Below are 19,305 nucleotides of genomic sequence, written 5' to 3' on the forward strand. Positions count from 1 at the left end.
CATTTTTTCCGAGCGCAAACAAACAAGTTGGGGGAAGGGGAGAGAATGGGCGGGAAACTTTCTGTTCTTTCCATTGGCTGCGAGAGCAGTCATTCGTGTAACCCCGCCTTCCGTCGACTGTTTTGCTGCTATTATTGGCCACTGGTCACGTCACTCTCCCATTCCTCCCTCCCACGCCGAGCCCCCTCGGCCTCACTTCCCTCGCCCCTGCGTGCCGTGTGCAAAGGAAAAACAGCCGTTAAACGGGCCGCGGGGCGGGGCCAGCTAGCCGAGGAGGCAAGAAGCGATGGCGGGATTGGTCGGAGCGGGAGGTTCAAACTAGCATGGGGCGGCCTGATTGGCTTGGAGCGGCCGCGGCAGGCCAGGCTCCCTCCTCGCGCTCAGGCGGTTTATTGTCTCGCGGCTCCTGAGGCGGCTCCAGCGCGGCGGAATCGGGACCGGACCTCACACGGCAGCGGCGAAACCATGGTGAGGGATGGGGCCGGCGGCCGACCCGGACGGGCTCCTGTTGGCGGGAAGTGCCGGGTGCCTGCGCCCGGTTCCAAAGCAGCAGCGCTGAGAGAGGGCACCTGGCTCCGCGGGGTCCCTTAGGCGGGGAGCGCCCCTGCCCTCGCTCCCGTGGCGGGGTCGCGCGGGGCGGCCGAGCCGCTCGCGCCCGGCGCCTCGGGACTCCTAGGCAGGCGAGTGGGGCCCGCGGAAGCGTCGCCAAAGCAGCCGGGCCGCCCGCGGGGAGCGGGTGCAAGTCCAGCCGGCGGGGGCGAGCGCGCACCTGGCGCTGGGGAGCCGGCCCGGGGCGGCGGGCTGGTGACCCCCCCCGGGCAGCGGCCCTGCCCTCGGCTGTCAGACCGCGCGGCCGGGCTGCGGTGCCCCCCGTCGAGCCCTGCGACCGTCACCTCGTGTTTCAGCGGCTCCCGGCCGTGCAGCCCCAGCGGGCAGGGGGCTGTGACCGCTCTGTCCCCGCTGCGGAAGCGGTAGCTGCCCCAAGGACTCCAGGCTCGAAGGAGGTTGTAGGAAGTAATCTGAAGATTTTCAAAACTGCACGTGATACACAGGGAACTTAAGGTAGAAAAGAACCTTCGGACGAGCTTAGTTTTGTATCCTCTCCCTTGAGATCGTAGCGATGCCTGCTCTCTTTGCAAATCTCTGGCTGCAGAGCTGTATGTGATCGCTAATTAATAACTGCACGGCCCTCTCTGATCAGGCTTCCAGGAGCCAACTCAAGAGGGAGATTGCGTAAATAAAGTTTATTTGATTCTCATATACATGAATTATGCTTTTTCAAAAAGTTTGCTTTCTACCACATGTGGCTTTGAAATTGCGTTGGTTGTAAATAGTCTTAAGGTAACTTCCTTGAAACTTTTTGTGGATTGAGGGTCTTGGAAGAAACTAACCATTTTTAACTGTCTTCTGCAGTTAAACATTGTCTTCCTTTAATGGAGTAGGTAATGCTAGAAAAGTCTGAGTTATATTTTTGCCTAAGGTAGTGAAACCCATGGGTCCGGGACCATGATAGCACGAGCAGGATGTCATTGCTCAAAGTTATTAGACCACAGTATTCAAGTTTAATTTCTAGACATGAGTTAATATCTATTCTGTACTCCACTGATGATCTTCTCACTGTCAAATTACAGTTCAGTGATGGCTCTTAAAGAAAGCTGTAACCCCATTAAGTCGTACAGAATCTGGACAAATGAGCACAGGATGATGAGGGAAGACTGTTCTGTTGCGAACTTGTGACCTTGAATTTCAAACTCATGGAAACTACAACCATTTTCACATCCGTAAAATGGGGATAGTACTTACCAGCCTCATGGGAGTGTTGACATTAATGTTTATACGGGGTTGTGCACACTTATGGCAGGAATAACTTTGAACAAGATCACATTGGGAACTTGCAGAAGCTTGAGAACTGCACCTAGACTGTATAGACTTATTTAAATAAAAATGCACATCGCCATATTTGCTTCTGTCTTAAGAACTGAAAATTCATTTTTTAATTGCAGATGGGCATTTTCCCTTTTGTGCGTATGGCCTTTCCTGACCCAAAGCAAAGGGATGTAATAGTAAGGGTTAAAGTAGGAGTGCTTTGCAAGGTTTAAGAAATTGTCCTTGCGTTTAATTTTGTATGATGATCTCATCTCCTAGCTTTTGGCAAATGATTAACAAATTGTATTATTAAATGCAGTGTCAAATTAAGTGAGGCACTGCTGCTATGTTGTAAACAAGCAATATTATAAACACAACATCAGGTTAAATGTAGTAGCATATTCTAGGAATATCTTCTAGTAGCATAATCATGATGGTTAGTAGAATACAGGGATTTACCAGATTTTAAATGCTGTTTTCCTTGGGGTGGCCATTGATCTGCGAAGATTCACCGGTTCCCAGAGAAGTGCTGATATTTATTTGCCTAGTCCTTATCTTGGACTTAATACATAATATCAATAGGGTAAGAGAGCCCCATAGTGTCACAAGACACTAAAATATTTATTGCACATCAAACTTCACCCATGGCAGTGCCTAAATAACCCGAGGAAGTTTAGAATGGTGGTTAGAAAAGACTGAATATCTAGATTTATTGCTTAAGAAAATAACACTTAGTACTGAGACTCTTCCTCTTTCTTCAAAATGTATAAAAGCAGAAATAAAACACGCTCAAATGACTCACTCTGAGACTTAAAGTAATTGTCACATAAGATTAGGGCTAAAGTTTGATCGTTTTGCAGGGGGGTTGTTTTTTTTTCCTCTTTAAATGCTAGAATGTGGCTGTGCAGGTAAGGAGTTATGTGGAATCTACTAAGGCAACACATAATAGTTGAAAATTCTTTTAAACCAAACAACTTTCTTGAACTGAAAGTGGGGGGGGGAACCACTGTGTTCTGTCTCTGCTGGAACATCAGCTTCACTCAGCAAACATTGTTTCCAGAGTTGTGCTGAACAGTGATCCTGCACAGGAGATGTTTAAATTAAACAATAAAACATGTTAATTACAACTCCATTAAGATTGCAAGAAAAATGTAAATTTCTAAATCCAAAAGCGAAAGTCTTTTTTTGCTCTCCTGAATAGGAAAATATCATTAGTCCTCTTTAATTCCACCATCTAAGTACTTTAAATTAGCCTAATGATAGGAATTGTCACTTATGCTTAGTACTGAGGTTACTTTCCAAGTCATTGCTCCTGGGCTGTGGGTATGGTAACGGCAAGCTTGGCTTGCAACCTGTACTAAAGGAAAACGCCAGTACAAAGAACTATTGTAATTACAAAGTGTAAATTACTAAGGTAGGCAAATCCTGCTCAAGCATTTGTTTACCTGTGGCTTATAGTGAGATTCCCTTGAGAGGTATTTTGTTGTTTCTGTAGAAATTAGATTTCAAAAAAGTAAAGTCTCACTATGATAGTGAAGAAAACTTGGTCCAATGTTATAGTCATCTTGATTCTGCAGACAACCTTAAGTGATGGAGGTGTGACTTAACTGCCTAAGATTCAAATCCTGGTGAACAACCTCAGCAACCCGGGGTGTACTCATTCTGATAGAACAGCTCTATGGCTATTACGTGTTCTCTGCACACTTAAATAGAGGTGGAACTATCAGCTATGCTCCTGAATCTTTGCTGTGGATTGGCACTCAGAAACCAAGCAGAGCAAAGACAGTTTGCTTGCTCATTGGTTGGGCTCCTTAAATGCAGCTTCACTGATGAAAACAAGAGACTTTTTAGACAAATCATTGCTCTTCTGCTCAGAAACTGCAAGACCCAAGTGGAAGTATTATATCTGAAACCTTGCTGTATTCTATTTTCGTCTTATTCCTCAAAGCTATTGTATCTCTTGAACTTCTGCAAAGTTTCAACCCTCTCTGGCCAACCCATGTCCGTTCCAAATCACGTGTGCCGTTTGAGCACCTATGGTGAGTAGGATAAATCTTGTAGGTAAAGGAGCCAACTGAAAGACTCCCTCTGGATGCTACTTAGAGAGAGAACTTATGGAACTTAGTATAGCAGTCATGCAAAGTGTAGCCAAGATAGATGGGTGGTGGAGTCTTATTTGTGCCCTAAAAAATGTCAGATGTCAGGGGATGTATTCAGAATGACCTAGTGGATTTTTTTTGACGAGTTGATTTCACATGCCAAATATAGTACACACTAATGAGCAGACAAGAACCTGCCATTTTGACAATTTTATGAAAACTAGAATAGAGGTTGAGCTTCTCTGCTAGAAAGCAACAGAAATTGGTTTCAAAGGATTAACTAAAAAGTCTTACAACAAACTTTGAAATTTTGATTTCTGGTCCTTTCTAATGGTAAAGCTGACTCAGTGCTATTTGATATTAAACCGAAAACAGCCACCTTCACAGGCATGTAAATGGCAAATCTATGACAGGTAAACTGTTTTGAAAATGTTATAGTTTGGATAGCTAATTTAGACAATTTATAATCAGTGGCCTTCTTCTTTAAGGGATAGAACTGACTGTTTTGGAACAAAGTCTCATTTAGTCATTCTTTGCCAGAAGAATGATTAGTGGTCAGGATTAGAGAGCACTGACGCTCTGAAAACTTTACTGATTTTTATATACATTTGTCCTCTTCTGCAGTAAAATAGGTCAGGACTATACTACGCTCTTGCTGGCACAGCTAAATTGGTCAGGGGTATGAAGAGTTGTGATCTCTCACTGACACAGATGTCCTGGCAGAATTGCACCTTTGTTGGTATAACTTATTTTGCTCTTGTGTGGAGTCTGGAATAAGTTGTACAGGCAAAAGCAGCCTTTCCACTATAAGCTGAAGGAGCACTCAAGGAAGACAAGGCTGTTGCGGAGAAGCTAAATAAATTCTTTGCACCAGTCTTCATAGCAGAGGATGTCTGGGAGATTCCCACATCTGAGCCATTCTTTTTAGGTGACAGTTCTGAGGAAATGTCACAGACTGAGCTGTCAGTAGAAGAGGTTTAGGAATAAATTGATAAATTAAACAATAAGAAGTCACCAGTATTGGATGGTATTCACCCTAAGAGTTCTGAAAGACCTCAATGTGAAATTGCAGGACTACTACTTGCATTGTGTAAGCTATCACTTAAATCAGCCTCTGTACCAGGAGACTGGAGGATAGCTACTGTAATACTGATTTTTCTTTTTTAAAGAGGCTCCAAAGACGATCCTGACAATTACAGGTTGGTAAGCCTAACTTCAATACCAAGCTAATCGGTTGAAACTATAGTAAAGAACAGAATGATCAGACACATAGATGAACATGGTATGTTGGAAGAGTCAATGTGGTATTTGTCAAGGGAAATCATATCTCCCCAATCTATTGGAATGGTTTGAGAGTGTCAGCAAGTATATGGACATGAGTGATCCAGCAGATATAGTGTACTTGGACTTTCAGAAAGCCTTTGATAAGGTCCCTCACCAAAGGCTCTTAAACAAAGTAAGCAGTCATGGGCTAAGAGGGAAGGTCCTCTCATGGATCTGGTTACAACAAAGGATAGGAATAAATGGTCTGTTTTCACAGTGGAGAGGTAAATAGCAGGGTCCCTCCAAGATCTCTACTGGTACAAGTGCTGTTCAGCTTATTCATAAATTATCTGAAATAAGGGGTTGGCAAAGCTTGCAGAGGATACAAAATTACTCAAGGTAGTAAAGTCCAAAGCTGACTGTAAAGACTTACAAAGGGATCTCACAAAACTGGGTGACTAGGAAACAAACTGGCAATGAATTTTTTATGTTGATAAATGCAAAATGATGTACATTGGAAAACATCCAGACTGTACATACAAAGTGATGGGGTCTAAATGAGCTGTTAGCATTCAAGAAAGAGATCTTGGAGTCATCGTGAATAGTTCTCTGAAAACACCTGCTCAGTGTGCAGCAGTCAAAAAAGCTAACAATATTAGCAACCATTAGGAAAGGGATAGAAAAATACCATGCCACCATATGAATCCATGGTCCATTCATACCTTGAATACTGTGTGCATATCTGGGCCCCCATCTCAAAAAAAGATCCATTAGAATTCAAAAAGGTACAGAGAGGTCAACAAAAATGACTAGGGGTATGGAATAGCATACATATGAGGAGAGTTCAGCTTAGAAAAGAGATGACTAAGGAGGGGAGGGGATACAATAGAGGTCTATGAGTAACAGCCGTGTTAGTCTGTATTTGCAAAAAGAAAGGGAGTACTTGTAGCACCTTAGAGACTAACCAATTTATTTGAGCATAAGCTTTCGTGAGCTACAGCTCACTTCATCGGATGCATACTGTGGAAAGTGTAGAAGATCTTTTTATACACACAAATCATGAAAAAATGGGTGTTTATCACTACAAAAGGTTTTCTCTCCCCCCACCCCTCTCTCCTGCTGGCAATAGCTTAACTAAAGTGACCACTCTCCTTACAATGTGTATGATGATCAAGGTGGGCCATTTCCAGCACAAATTCAGGGTTTAACAAGAACAGCGGGGGGGTGGGGGGGTAGGAAAAAACAAGGGGAAATAGGGTACCTTGCATAATGACTTAGCCACTCCCAGTCTCTATTCAAGCCTAAGTTAATTGTATCCAATTTGCAAATGAATTCCAATTCAACAGTTTCTCGCTGGAGTCTGGATTTGAAGTTTTTTTTGGTTGTAATATCACAACTTTCATGTCTGTAATCGCGTGACCAGAGAGATTGAAGTATTCTCTGACTGGTTTATGAATGTTATAGTTCTTGACATCTGATTTGTGTCCATTTTATTCTTTTACGTAAACCAGTGATGGCCAGAAGCTGGGAGTGGATGACAGGATGGATTGCCCAATAGTGCCAGTGCTTCAGAGAGCAATTGACCACTGTCAGAAGACAGGATACCAGGCTTGATGGGCCACTGGTCTGACCCATTATGGCCATTCTTATGTTCTTAAGCAGCATAAACACTAGGAGTGCTTTGGTGTTATGGGTATGTTGCCAAAGTGCTGGTAGCATAGCTCTGGCCTAACATACAATGCATGTGTGTGGCAACAGTTGCTCAAATGAGTTTCCAAACACAGCTTCTCTTCTTAACCTTTTCAGTCTTTAAACTAGCCTAACTTGCCTAACACTGTAACATCTGGAGCAGGTACAGTATTTGTTAAACTACCAAATTACTATACACAGGTGTGAAGACTTTGCACTTGCTTAAACAGTGGTGCTTCTCACATGTTAATCACCAAAATACTATGCATGTTTAATGTAAGCCATTGTTGTGTTGATCGTGTTTTGTCTCCAAGAGATCTCTGCTTGAGCAGGATACATTTTTTTTTAAAGCGTAGAGAAAGACTGGCCAACTAGTTAGGACACTAGCTTAGGTCTCTGGAGACCATGGTTCAATTCCCAGCTCTACCAGAGGCTTCCTGTGTGACCTCTGACAGTCATTTAGTCTCTGTGCCATCATTCCCAATCTGTGAAATGGAGAGACTAGTACTTTGCTACCTCATAAATACATTAAAGATTGTTTCAGAGTAACAGCCGTGTTAGTCTGTATTCGCAAAAAGAAAAGGAGTACTTGTGGCACCTTAGAGACTAACCAATTTATTAGAGCATAAGCTTTCGTGAGCTACAGCTCACTTCATCAGATGCATATGCATCTGATGAAGTGAGCTGTAGCTCACGAAAGCTTATGCTCTAATAAATTGGTTAGTCTCTAAGGTGCCACAAGTACTCCTTTTCTTTCATTAAAAATTGTGAAGCTCACAGATATGATAGAGTGGGCCATATAAGTACCCAAGATATCTAGATAACGTCAGTTTAAAAAAAAAAAAAAAAAAAAAAACCTCAGATTTTGTCTGAGTTTTGTGCTCTGATCACTTTTTACCGTTTTCTTTGTATAGTCCTTTTCCCTTGTTTATGCAGGTTTTGTTTTTTGTCTTTCCTGATCCTTTGTGTGTGTAAAAATATTTAAGTATCAAAAATTAGTTGGGGGACTTCTAATAATTTCTTAAATAGGCTAGATTTCAAGCTGGTAATGACCCTTTAATGTAGTCTGCATAGACATTAGCTATATAAACTTTAAGCTCTATCTTGGTCAGGGAGTTCTCTTTCCCTCTGTGGATGTGGAATGGAAAATGTCGCCATCCAGTTTTTTAACTCCATCTGTATTCCTTAGTCCTCTTTGACAAGTAGTCTAACCAGAACCTTCAAGGCATACTGTGAAGTGGAGGGTGCTCTGACCTGAGTGCCACTTTCAGATAGCTACTATTACACCCTACTTGTAATAGTAGCTGTCTGAAAGTGGCACTCAGGTCAGAGCACCATCCACGTCACAGTATGGCTTGAAGGTTCTGGTTAGACTACTATAATATGTTTCATAATGTCCCTGTTCTCTTTACTTCATTGTGAAGCTGTTTCCCCACTGTAGTAATATGGTACAATGCCAGTGGAAATTCTGGGCCAGCTGCAATCTTCCCAATTTTAGCAGAACTTAATATTTCTGAATGTTTTAGTTTTTGGCCAGTTAGTCCTTAGCAATTCCTAGTCAAGAAACATTCTATCCAGTCCTATCTACAGTCATTAACTGACTCCACAATTACTTCCATTGTCACTTGAGTCCATGTGTGTGGAAGACTTGACTTAGTTTTCTTTAGGAGTTTGTGGGGAAACTTGTAAATCCCCTCTTTGTTGTGCAGCTCACAGAAAAGTGGAGTTCAGATTTTTTTTTTATATGTAATGAAATGTAATGTGTACATATATGAAGAGATGAGATCAAAGGGAAATTACGCCAATTATGGGGCAGTGGCAGTCATTGCATGGTAAGTTTCAGGGATGTTTCTATTAAAAGCCTGGTTTAGGGGGATTCCCCAGTTTCCCTAACCCTAACTTTACTACATTAGGGTGAGGAGAGGGTAATCCTTGAAATCAGTAGTCCCAAATAGCAAATTTACTCGTACCTTTCCTATAAATCTCTCTGAAAGAACTTTCTGTTCTGTTTTTACTCATTTTTCTGACAGTAGCAATTGGGACTCAAAGATTAATAAATCAATATACAAAGTCATCTGTGATTTTTTTTTCTCCCCCCTCCCCCACCTTGAGTAGATAAAACTGATCTAGTCTAAACTGTAGCTGTGCAAGTAGTTTATTATATACAAACCCTGCCCTGCATTTTTTAAATGTTTCCACCTCCTGAAAAATAATGGAACTGTTGGGTGGCAACAGGAAATAAAAATTTATCATGCCTTTTATAAGGAAATAAAAGTAGGAGGACTAGTCTTAAAGGGACACAACTTAAAAATCATACTTCTGTTAAAAAACTTTTTACCTACGAATGTTACAAGTAGTAGTGGAAGAAAAATAGGGGGACAGGGACATGCAAGGGGAAGAGACCCTTTTTCAATCCATTTACCTGTATGGATTTGACAACACTTTGTGAAGACTGTGATGCAATGATTTTTTTAATGTAAATTGGCAAGGATAGTTGGGGTAGATATAGGGTTCAGATATTTACAGCTTGCTTAGATTTCTGGTTGGTGATGTCTCATTTAAATAAATTGATAAACTGCCCAAATATATTAAAGGGTAGTGGGAAAGAAATGTTGCACCCCGTACATCATAACTGGGTCTGGGAGAGGTGGGACTATGTCAAGACAGTAGTTTTCCCTGGCAGGTAATAAGTACTATTGTATTTTGTAATTCAGTGTTGGGAGTGAAAGAAGTGGTTGAGATTTTACAGTTATTAGGCAGTCTGCCAGGCATGCGCAAGTTGATGAGATGACACTTTACACTTTAGAGACTAACCAATTTATTAGAGCATAAGCTTTCGTGAGCTACAGCTCACTTCATCAGATGCATCTGATGAAGTGAGCTGTAGCTCACGAAAGCTTATGCTCTAATAAATTGGTTAGTCTCTAAGGTGCCACAAGTACTCCTTTTCTTTTTGCGAATACAGACTAACACGGCTGTTACTCTGAAACTTTACACTTATAGACCTGTCTAGTTTTGGGAGTATTACACTAAATTTAAGGATATATGTTGTTCAACACTTTCGTTTATCTTAGCTGCTGTTGAAAGCTAAAGATGGTTAGGTAGTGGGTTTCCTTAGTGTGGAGGTAGATATTTTTCTTTAAGCGGGAACAATGTTCCTGTTTTGAAAAGTGGCTTAATGGAGGAGGAGGGAAATCGTAGGTGAATCAAAAGTTGCATGCTCATTGCTTTCCAAAAGAGCCAGGAATATCAAAACTACTCTTTCAACCCAATAATGCATATCTTCATCGGTCGATCTCAGTGCACTCTATAAAGGAGGTAAACATCATTATCTCCATTTTGAAGATGGTGAAACTCAGGCATAGAGGTGAAGTGACTTGCCCATAGTCACCCACTAGGCCAGTGGCAGAGCAGAAATAGAACCTTGTCTCCTGTCTGGAGTCCCAGTTCAGTTCTCTATCCAGTAGGCCACACTGCATCCACACTACAAGTGAATCTAGTTCGCAACATTGGCAGAAGAAAGCATTATTTTAGTAGGGTTGGATGACTTTGCTAAAAAGGTTAACATCTGGCTACATGTGTGTGCAGGGGTGGGAGATGCACCTTCTCTCAAATGGGTATTCATCACTGAACCTGGTGTGTTTCTAGTGGGATCCTGCAGGTATCGGTTCTTGGCCCTATGCTATTAACATTTTTTATTAATGGCATGGAAGAAAACATAAAATCATCCCTGATAAAGCTTGCAGATGACACAGTTTGGGAGAGTGGTAAACAATGAAGATACCAAGCAATCCAGACAGTTCTATGAGATGGGCACAAGCAAACAGTGGGTGTTTTAATGTCTAAATGTAAATGTATACATCTAGGAACAAAGATGTAGGCTATACTTATAAGTGGGGGGACTCTACCACAGGAAGCAGTATCTGTGAAAAAGATGTAGGGCTTGTGGTGGATAATCTGCTTCCAGTCCAGTGCTGTGACCAGAAGGACTAATCGGGAATCTCAAGTAGGAGTAGAGAGGTCATTTCACCTCTGTATTTGGCACTAATGTGACCGATGCTGGTATACTTTATTCAGCTTTGATGTGCACAATTCAATGAGATAAATTGGAGAGCGATCAGAGAAGAGCCAGGAGAATGATTAAAGGATTAGAAAACATGCTTCATAGTGATAGACTCGAGGATCTCAATCTATTTAGTTTAACAAAGAGAAGGTTAAGGGGTGACTTGATTAGTCTGTTAAGTACCTACATGGGGAACACATACTTGATAACAGGCTCATCAGTGTAGCAGAGAAAGGTCTAACACAATCCAATGGCTGGAAGTTGAAGCTAGACAAATACAGATTGAAAATAAGGTGTAAATGTTCAACTGAGAGCAATTAATCATTGGAATAACTTATCAAGAGTTGTGATGGATTGTCCATCACAGACTATTTTTAAATCAAGATATGCTCTAGAAATTTTGAGGAAGTTCTATGGCCTGTTAATAGGAGCTCAGACTAGATGATCCTTGGAATCAACTTGGAATCTGTGAATTTTCACCACCACCACCCCAGTTCTACACCTCTGGTAATTTATCAACATAATTGCATGGTGAGCAGTTTGGTATAACAAAAACTGGAGGGGGTTGGGTTAGTCTCTAGATTTCTTGGGATTGTCAGATAAAATCACCTATTCAGCCAAATAAAATAGTTCAGGTAAGAATATCCATTAGGTGATCAGCTAATTCATGAAAATTCGTTGTGAAAAATTACAGCTGAAATAGAAAAGGAGTACTAGTGGCACCTTAGAGACTAACCAATTTATATGAGCTACAGCTATTATACAGCTGTATATGATACATATTATACAACTATTATGTGCAGATTTTTGAAATATGAGCTATTATACTTCATCGGATGCATTCAGTGGAAAATACAGTGAGGAGATTTATATACACACAGAACATGAAAAAATGGGTATATAAATCTCCTCACTGTATTTTCCACTGAATGCATCCGATGAAGTATAATAGCTCATATTTCAAAAATCTGCACATAATAGTTGTATAATATGTATCATATACAGCTGTATAATAGCTGTAGCTCATGAAAGCTTATGCTCATAAACACCCATTTTTTCATGTTCTGTGTGTATATAAATCTCCTCACTGTATTTTCCACGAAAGGCATCGGATGAAGTGAGCTGTAGCTCAAGAAAGCTTATGCTCAAATAAATTGGTTAGTCTCTAAGGTGCCACGAGTACTCCTTTTCTTTTTGCGAATACAGACTAACACAGCTGCTACTCTGAAAGCTGAAATAGAATAGAATTGAAATAGAATTGCTTAAGATTCTTGTCTGCTAACAAGCTGTTATATCAGAATAAGTACTTACTTTTGAAATAGCATGTCTGTGTTCTCAAATTTTTCTGGCTCTAGGAATAAATGTATTGAGTGGGTTTGGTTACAGCTTCTTATGTAAATATTTTTAAGCAGCAGCAGACCTGGAAAGTTAGGTGCAACTAAATAGTCACGCCTTCATGCGCATGTATTTTAATATAGAGAACTCTTGATGCTTGAGGAAAGTTTGCAGTGAAGCATATTTGGGAGTTTTTCTCTCAAGACATTGCATATCCAACTGTTGTATACAAAAGTGACTTGTTTTAAAGGGATGTTCCTCAATCTTTTTTGGGATAAATTTTCCAAGTTTGAGCAGAAGAGGTAAGACTTTTGGATTCTCAAGTGCGATGGTGAGGTGAAGCAGTGCAGATTTTTGTCCTCTGTGCACGCACTTGCTTTCTTAATTCTAATATTGCTCTTTTATTCAGGCTGGTGGCAAGGCTGGAAAGGACAGTGGAAAGGCCAAGGCAAAGGCAGTTTCTCGCTCACAAAGAGCAGGACTGCAGGTAAAGTGGTGCTAAATCATGTATTACTTTAGTGTTTACAATTTGAATACAATATTTAATCTTGTTAAGTAAAATTTTCATTTTTGTGGAGCAGGTTTGGGGGAGGGGAGGTGGAAGGAAAATGGAAATGCACTTCTAGCTTTATTGTGAAATTTTGCATGAATACTTATAACTACAAAATCAAATGCTAAGGTTTCAGTCATGCTTTTTCCTGCTACTCTGACCCTCTAACATGAGTTAAATTTTACAATTCCCAATACTCTGAATTTTTTGGTCTTTATCACACGTTTGTAACTAAATATAATGATTGATCAGACTTCTTTAAAAGCCTTGAATGTATTATTTGCCCCCAAGTAGTACTTGTGTCAATTTTTGTCTGTCCTATTAATATTTGTTGTTACTTACCAGCCTTCTAGGGTTGTTGTTGGGATTAACTTGGATACTTCCAGACTACTTTGGAAACACAGCGCTATATATTGGGGGAGGGATAGCTCTGTGGTTTGAGCATTGGCCTGCTAAACCCAGGGTTGTGAGCTCAATCCTTGAGGGGGCCATTTAGGGATTTGGGGCAAAAATTGGGGATTGGCCCTGCTTTGAGCAGGGGGTTGGACTAGATGACCTCCTGAGGTCCCTTCCAACCCTGATATTCTATGATAAGTACAAACAGTCTGCTGTGCCTAGTCAATAAGTTCCTATGCCTGCTTAGTACCGTTTAAAGTTCACTCCCACCCATGTGACCAAAAACTTAATTGTAAAATGTAACGTTCTGTATTGGAACTTCCTTGGTTGTAGAGTGAATTCAGACAGTTCTGGCAGTAGTCAGTAAAAACTCTTCTGTTGCATGGTTTATGTAAATTATTCTGCTGATTTGACAGTGTAATCTCTTCAGTGCTACAGATCTGCTTCTTAAAAAGTTTTGGCTTCTTACAACACAAACCCTGTATGTGATTTGACACTTGACTGACTAGTATGTAAAGGCCGTGTAACTTAATCCTGACTTTAAACTAACATACTTTTCAGAGGTGTCCCTCTTGAGGAAAATTTAGAGATGTAAAACTCGCCAGTCCCATTGAAAATAAGCTCGCCATTTATTTGTATTCACTGTGGGGGTTAATCCAGTATTCTACTTCAGTAAGTTTTTACTCCATTTACATTTCTTACACCAGATTATTATAGACCTTAATCAACATTAGGCAAGAATTTAGTGCTTCAGCGTAGACTTTGATCTCAAGTGCCTAACAAATGTTTCTACTTCAGTTCCCGGTGGGTCGTATCCACAGACACTTGAAGACTCGCACTACGAGTCATGGGCGAGTTGGTGCTACTGCTGCAGTGTACAGTGCTGCAATTCTTGAGTATCTCACTGCTGAGGTAGGTTTTGAAGTAACCACTGTCAAAACTACGTTGCACGTGACAGAATAGAGGGATAGGTAGGTGGATATAATTCTGTTGATGTAATTTGTTAGGATAAATCAAGTTAAACAAATAGCAACAAACAGTTTCTCTCTCAAATTTTCTTCCAAATGTATGTGGTAGAAACTAAGCAGCATGTCATTTAGATTTTAATATTGCCAATAGTTGGGGTTTTTTTCCTCCCGTTGGTTAAGCTGGGTGATATCTAATGCATTACTCTGTAAATGCAAAGAGTTGATTAAACTATTGGAAAATCTGTTTAGGCCCATGAAATTTGGCTTCTTATTTTGTAAAAACCTAATAAACTTCATTTTAACACAAAGGATTTTTTTAACTTGATTGTGACCTGTTTGTGCAGATTTGTGATGTTGCATAGGAGCTTAAAAGTGAAACTGACTAAGTAGATCAGTCTAGTTCTCCATAAGCTATGTCAACTGCAAAAAATACACTGGATAATTGGTTAAAAGACAATTGGACCTTTAAATCTATAACTAATGGATGAAGGCCACTTATATTAAAGGCAAGCCATCCTAGGTATATCTTGTTTGTCCAGAACAGGTTTTTTTTATTGTAACTAAACAGTGAGTGGGGGCCATGAACAAAGCATGCGTAGGCTATATTTGCAAGATGGGGGGCTGTATCCTGGGAAGTAATGACGCTGGAAGAAAATTGGAGGTCATGCTGGATAATCACTTGAACATGAGCTCCCAGTGTAACACTGGCCAAAAGGGCTAAAGCAGTTCAGAGACCAGGGACTCTCAAGGAGGGGTAGAGGTGGTTTTACCTCCGTACTTGGCACTGTGCTACTGCTGCTGGAATACTGTGTCCAGATCTGGCGTCCACAATTCAAGGAGTATGTTGATAAATGAGAGAGTTCCGATAAGACCTATGAGAATGATTAAAGGATTAGAAAACATGCTTTATAGTGACACACTTAAGGAGCTCAAACTATTTTAGTTTAACAAAGACGGTGAAGGGTTGAATTGATTACAGCCTGTAAGTACCTACGTGGGGAACAGATTTCATAATGGGCTCCTCCGTCTAGCAGACAACACAATCCAATGGCCGGAAGTTGAAGCTAGACAAATTCAGACTGGCAATAAGGCGTAAAATTTTAAGTAATCACATTGGTCCCTTTTGGCCTTGGAATCAATGAATGGTTAGAGGAAGGAAGGTCCAGTGGCTACGGTGCTAGCTTAGGACTTGGGAGACCCGGATTCGATTCTCTGCGGTGCCACAAACTCCCTTTGTGACGTTGGTCAAATTGGTTAGTGTCTCTGTGCCTCAATTTCCCATCTGTAAAATGGGGATAGTAGCACTGCCCTGCTGCACAGGGGTGTTGTAAGCATAATGAGGTGGTACTCATACTGCAGTAATGGGCGTCATGTAAGTACCTAAGAGATTCATGATTTCATGTTCCAGCTGACCCCACATTTTGCTTTCTGTAAACTTTAACAGGTCTAACTCTTACTAAAATAGCCTCCTAATTTGTCAGGTGCTGGAGCTGGCAGGTAATGCCTCCAAGGATCTCAAAGTAAAGCGTATCACTCCTCGTCACTTGCAGCTTGCTATTCGTGGGGATGAAGAGTTGGATTCCCTTATTAAAGCTACCATTGCTGGTGGAGGTATGTATAGTTGGGCTTTGTAACTGATTGGGTTGATACAAAAGTGGACAGCCAACTGCAAGGAAGGTAACAGACAATAAGTTAAAGTCACTTTAATTTCTTCTGTCACACTACTTCACATAGATCAATAATGGCAGACATTCCGGCCAGATTTGTATCTGTTTCCATTTAAACATCATAGCAACTGAAATTTGGCAGTTTCCGAGAGAGAGGACTGGATGGGTCACTGAATTACTCTCTCCTTGTAGTGCATATTCTGAGGATAATCCACTCAGTACCTTCCATGAGCATTAAACTTAAAGTAGCTATAAATTGAGGGAAATCTGGGTGTTTCACTTTTATTAAAGATCCTGGGATTGCACCTTCTCTCTCCACCCTCCCTCTTTATAACCCTGACTACTGGAACTTTCCTTACAGATAGAACTGGGCTCTATGAGGTAGGTAGGAAGAGGACTAAGCTTCACAGAAGTGCTCTTCATATATTGTGTAATAACGATATTGAGTTCATTGTAATTCTATACTGGACAAAATAGCCTGCAGTAATTTGTGAGACTTAAATGAATGGTCTTACTTAACTCTTCTGTTGCTGCATCCATGCCTTTGTGTTTTCCTTATGTGGATGTTCTGCTGAGATAAGTGGAATATTGGGATATACCTGGTGGCGTGCAGGGTACACGTAGCTACGTGCTGCAGTGAAAAACAGGCTGCATCCACACTATACTGTGTAGCTACACACAGCCGTAAAAGGCTCTGCTTGGGAGAGGCAGTGAGGAGAGGCTTTGGCAGTGCAGAGCTTGCCAGAGCCTTTCGCTGCAGCAAGTAAAGGCAGTGGGGAGATGCCAGAGTCTTTCCTTGCTGCCTGAACTTTTCACTGCGATGGGGAAAGGCTCTGGTGGCAGGACAGTATGCTGCAGGAAAATAGTGCAGATGTGGGAGGTACCACTTACGCACGTAGAGAGCCGTGTTGGATACGTCCTCTAGGGTTCTGGCTTACCTGTTCTCCCCGTCTGCACTGCTGTTCTGCCTGTGCTAGCTGGGCGTGCAGTGTCTGCACTGCTCAAGCTGCAGACCTAGCCATAGTCAGCCTTAGCAGTAAGAGGAGGGCTACTTAATTATGTCTGTTTTATGTACCCTTACAACTTCCATTTTAGCTTTTACAGCTTAGAAATGGGCTGTTGGATCAACAAACCTACGATTGAAATGATAAGGTGGGATCCATTGGGGTGGGATGAAATTACAACTGGAGAATGTGCCTTATTACCGGTTTCAGAGTAACAGCCCTGTTAGTCTGTATTCGCAAAAAGAAGAGGAGGACTTGTGGCACCTTGGAGACTAACCAATTTATTTGAGCATAAGCTTTCGTGAGCTACGGCTCACTTCATCGGATGCATACCGTGGAAACTGCAGAAGACATTATATACACACAGAGACCATGAAACAATACCTCCTCCCAACCCACTCTCCTGCTGGTAATAGCTTATCTAAAGTGATCACTCTCCTTACAATATGTATGATAATCAAGTTGGGCCATTTCCAGCACAAATCCAGGTTTTCTCACCCTCTGCCCCCGGAGGGTATTCTAGTATAGGGGAATTCTAGTATAGTCAAAGAACAAGAAAATGTGGAAAACTTAGAGAACAGAACATTGAAAGCTTTCTAGCTATTCAGATAATGAACAAATCTTTGAACTAACAGAACTTACTCTGAAAAATGTCCTGTGCACCACTATTCTAATCCATTGTTCTCTTTGCAGGTGTAATCCCTCACATCCATAAGTCTCTGATTGGAAAGAAGGGACAGCAGAAAACTGCATAGAGAGGAGTTTTAACCAACCCTCTTCCTCCCTGTCATTGTACTGTAACTGGGACAGAAGAAATATGGGGATATGTGGAATTTTTTAAGAAATAGTTAAATGGAAGAGCATAGACAATTGACTGTAGACATGAGAAAACATTTGTATGTTCTTTAGGTTCAAAGTTTGACAAAAAGTATCTTGTCATGTGGCAGCAATTCGTGTGTTGATTGGCTAGGTTTCTCCCGTGTGTTTTATACAAAAATGGAACTGATAAACCATTTTTTACAAAATTTGCTCTCATGTGGTGGTCAGGTGCAAAAATCATGTAGTAGAGACTTCACAACTTCTCTGAAGCTGGTTCCCTCAGACTCTACTGGACTAGGTGTACAGGCAGAAGTTCTTTCCCTCTTTCGATCAGCCACGTCCGTGACTCCTTCACTTGGATGGTTTGTAATATAATTGGTTGATTGGCATGGGCAATTTTGGTAGCAAATGGGTAAACTTTTAATGGTGCAAAAAAAACAGAATTGGCCTATAGTGTAGGAATCTATTTAATGGGAAATGCTATCGCTGTTAAAGTAGTGACAAAATAGATTTGCTACTTTAAATTTTAATTTACTTAATGTCGCTGAAAAATCATTCTCTCACTTAACCTGCCAATATCTGAATTCAGGGTTCCAGGTGCCTTGCAAGAGCTGAGGACACCACAAGTTATCTAAAGGAAGAAACTATTTGACTTTGTTTCTGACAGCAGCTTTGCTATCGCTGCTGCTGACAGGTAAATGGAGGGGCTGACCTCAAAGCTAGAAAGCATTTTCCATTTTTAAATATGCCTGTTGTCACTAGTAAGGATCACAGATACGTTTTCTATTCATTTAAAATGTCCAGTATGTGTGTGGATTAACACAATGCCCTAGAGACCTGTGATAACTCTTCATTTTTTATTTTTTTACAAAAGCTTACTTATTTTCTTAGCCATGAAGAACAGCTTATCATGGTAGTGGTGATTCTGCCCTGACCCACAAGTGATTTCAGCTGTCAGAATAGAAAGAGTAGAGTGGCAGCATCGCAAGCTACTTTCCAGTGTGCTGTGGATAAATCAGATGGGTGTCTGCCTCACTTCCCTTCTAAGCCTCAAAGCTGTTCCAGAGTAAAATCTTCATTTTGGTATTTGAATGTCCAGAGTTAAACAAATGTAGATTTAGATGTTGAAACACAATGCCTTAATTTTCACAAGTGTATCTAGAGCTCCCATTTTCTTTAGCCAAAAGTGCAGGTTGATCAGCCCCTGTTCAGAAGGGGTGTGGGATGGGAGAGGATGTGGCCAGATTTCTCCTCCGGCCAAAGTGTTGATCATCTGCAGTTCTCACACAAGGCAATGGGAGTGAGATGTGCTCAGCACCTTTGAAATAAGTGATGTAGTTCAAGTGCTCAACTCTTGGTGCTCAACTTAATTTTGGCTAAAATGTTAGTTTCAAGCTGGCTCTTCTGAGCATCATTTCAGACCCTTCACCTGCAATCATTAGCTCTGGTAAGAGTACTGTAGGTCAGGAGACACTTGCCGTTAACAAAAGTTTCTGGTTAGGGAGACCGTTTTAAGATGTTCTTCCAACAGCTGGTACGATCTTTCCTTAAACCGTTTCTGAGCAAATGGTGAGGTGAAAACGGGA

General features: G+C 41.2%; 1 protein-coding gene across 1 annotated transcript; it reads left to right on the plus strand.

Moving 5' to 3' along the window:
* The first annotated feature begins 335 nt into the window (after positions 1-335).
* Positions 336-17,925, plus strand: H2AZ2 (H2A.Z variant histone 2). The gene is made up of 5 exons (XM_084615277.1): positions 336-468; positions 12,725-12,802; positions 14,060-14,173; positions 15,711-15,840; positions 17,594-17,925. The coding sequence occupies exons 1-5, from the start codon at positions 466-468 to the stop codon at positions 17,653-17,655; spliced, it is 387 nt and encodes a 128-aa protein (XP_084471403.1). The 5' UTR covers positions 336-465; the 3' UTR covers positions 17,656-17,925.
* The last annotated feature ends 1,380 nt before the right edge of the window (positions 17,926-19,305 follow it).

This window comes from Lepidochelys olivacea (genome assembly GCF_965140295.1).
Source record: "Lepidochelys olivacea isolate rLepOli2 genome assembly, chromosome: 26".
Classification (NCBI taxonomy): Eukaryota; Metazoa; Chordata; order Testudines; family Cheloniidae; genus Lepidochelys; species Lepidochelys olivacea.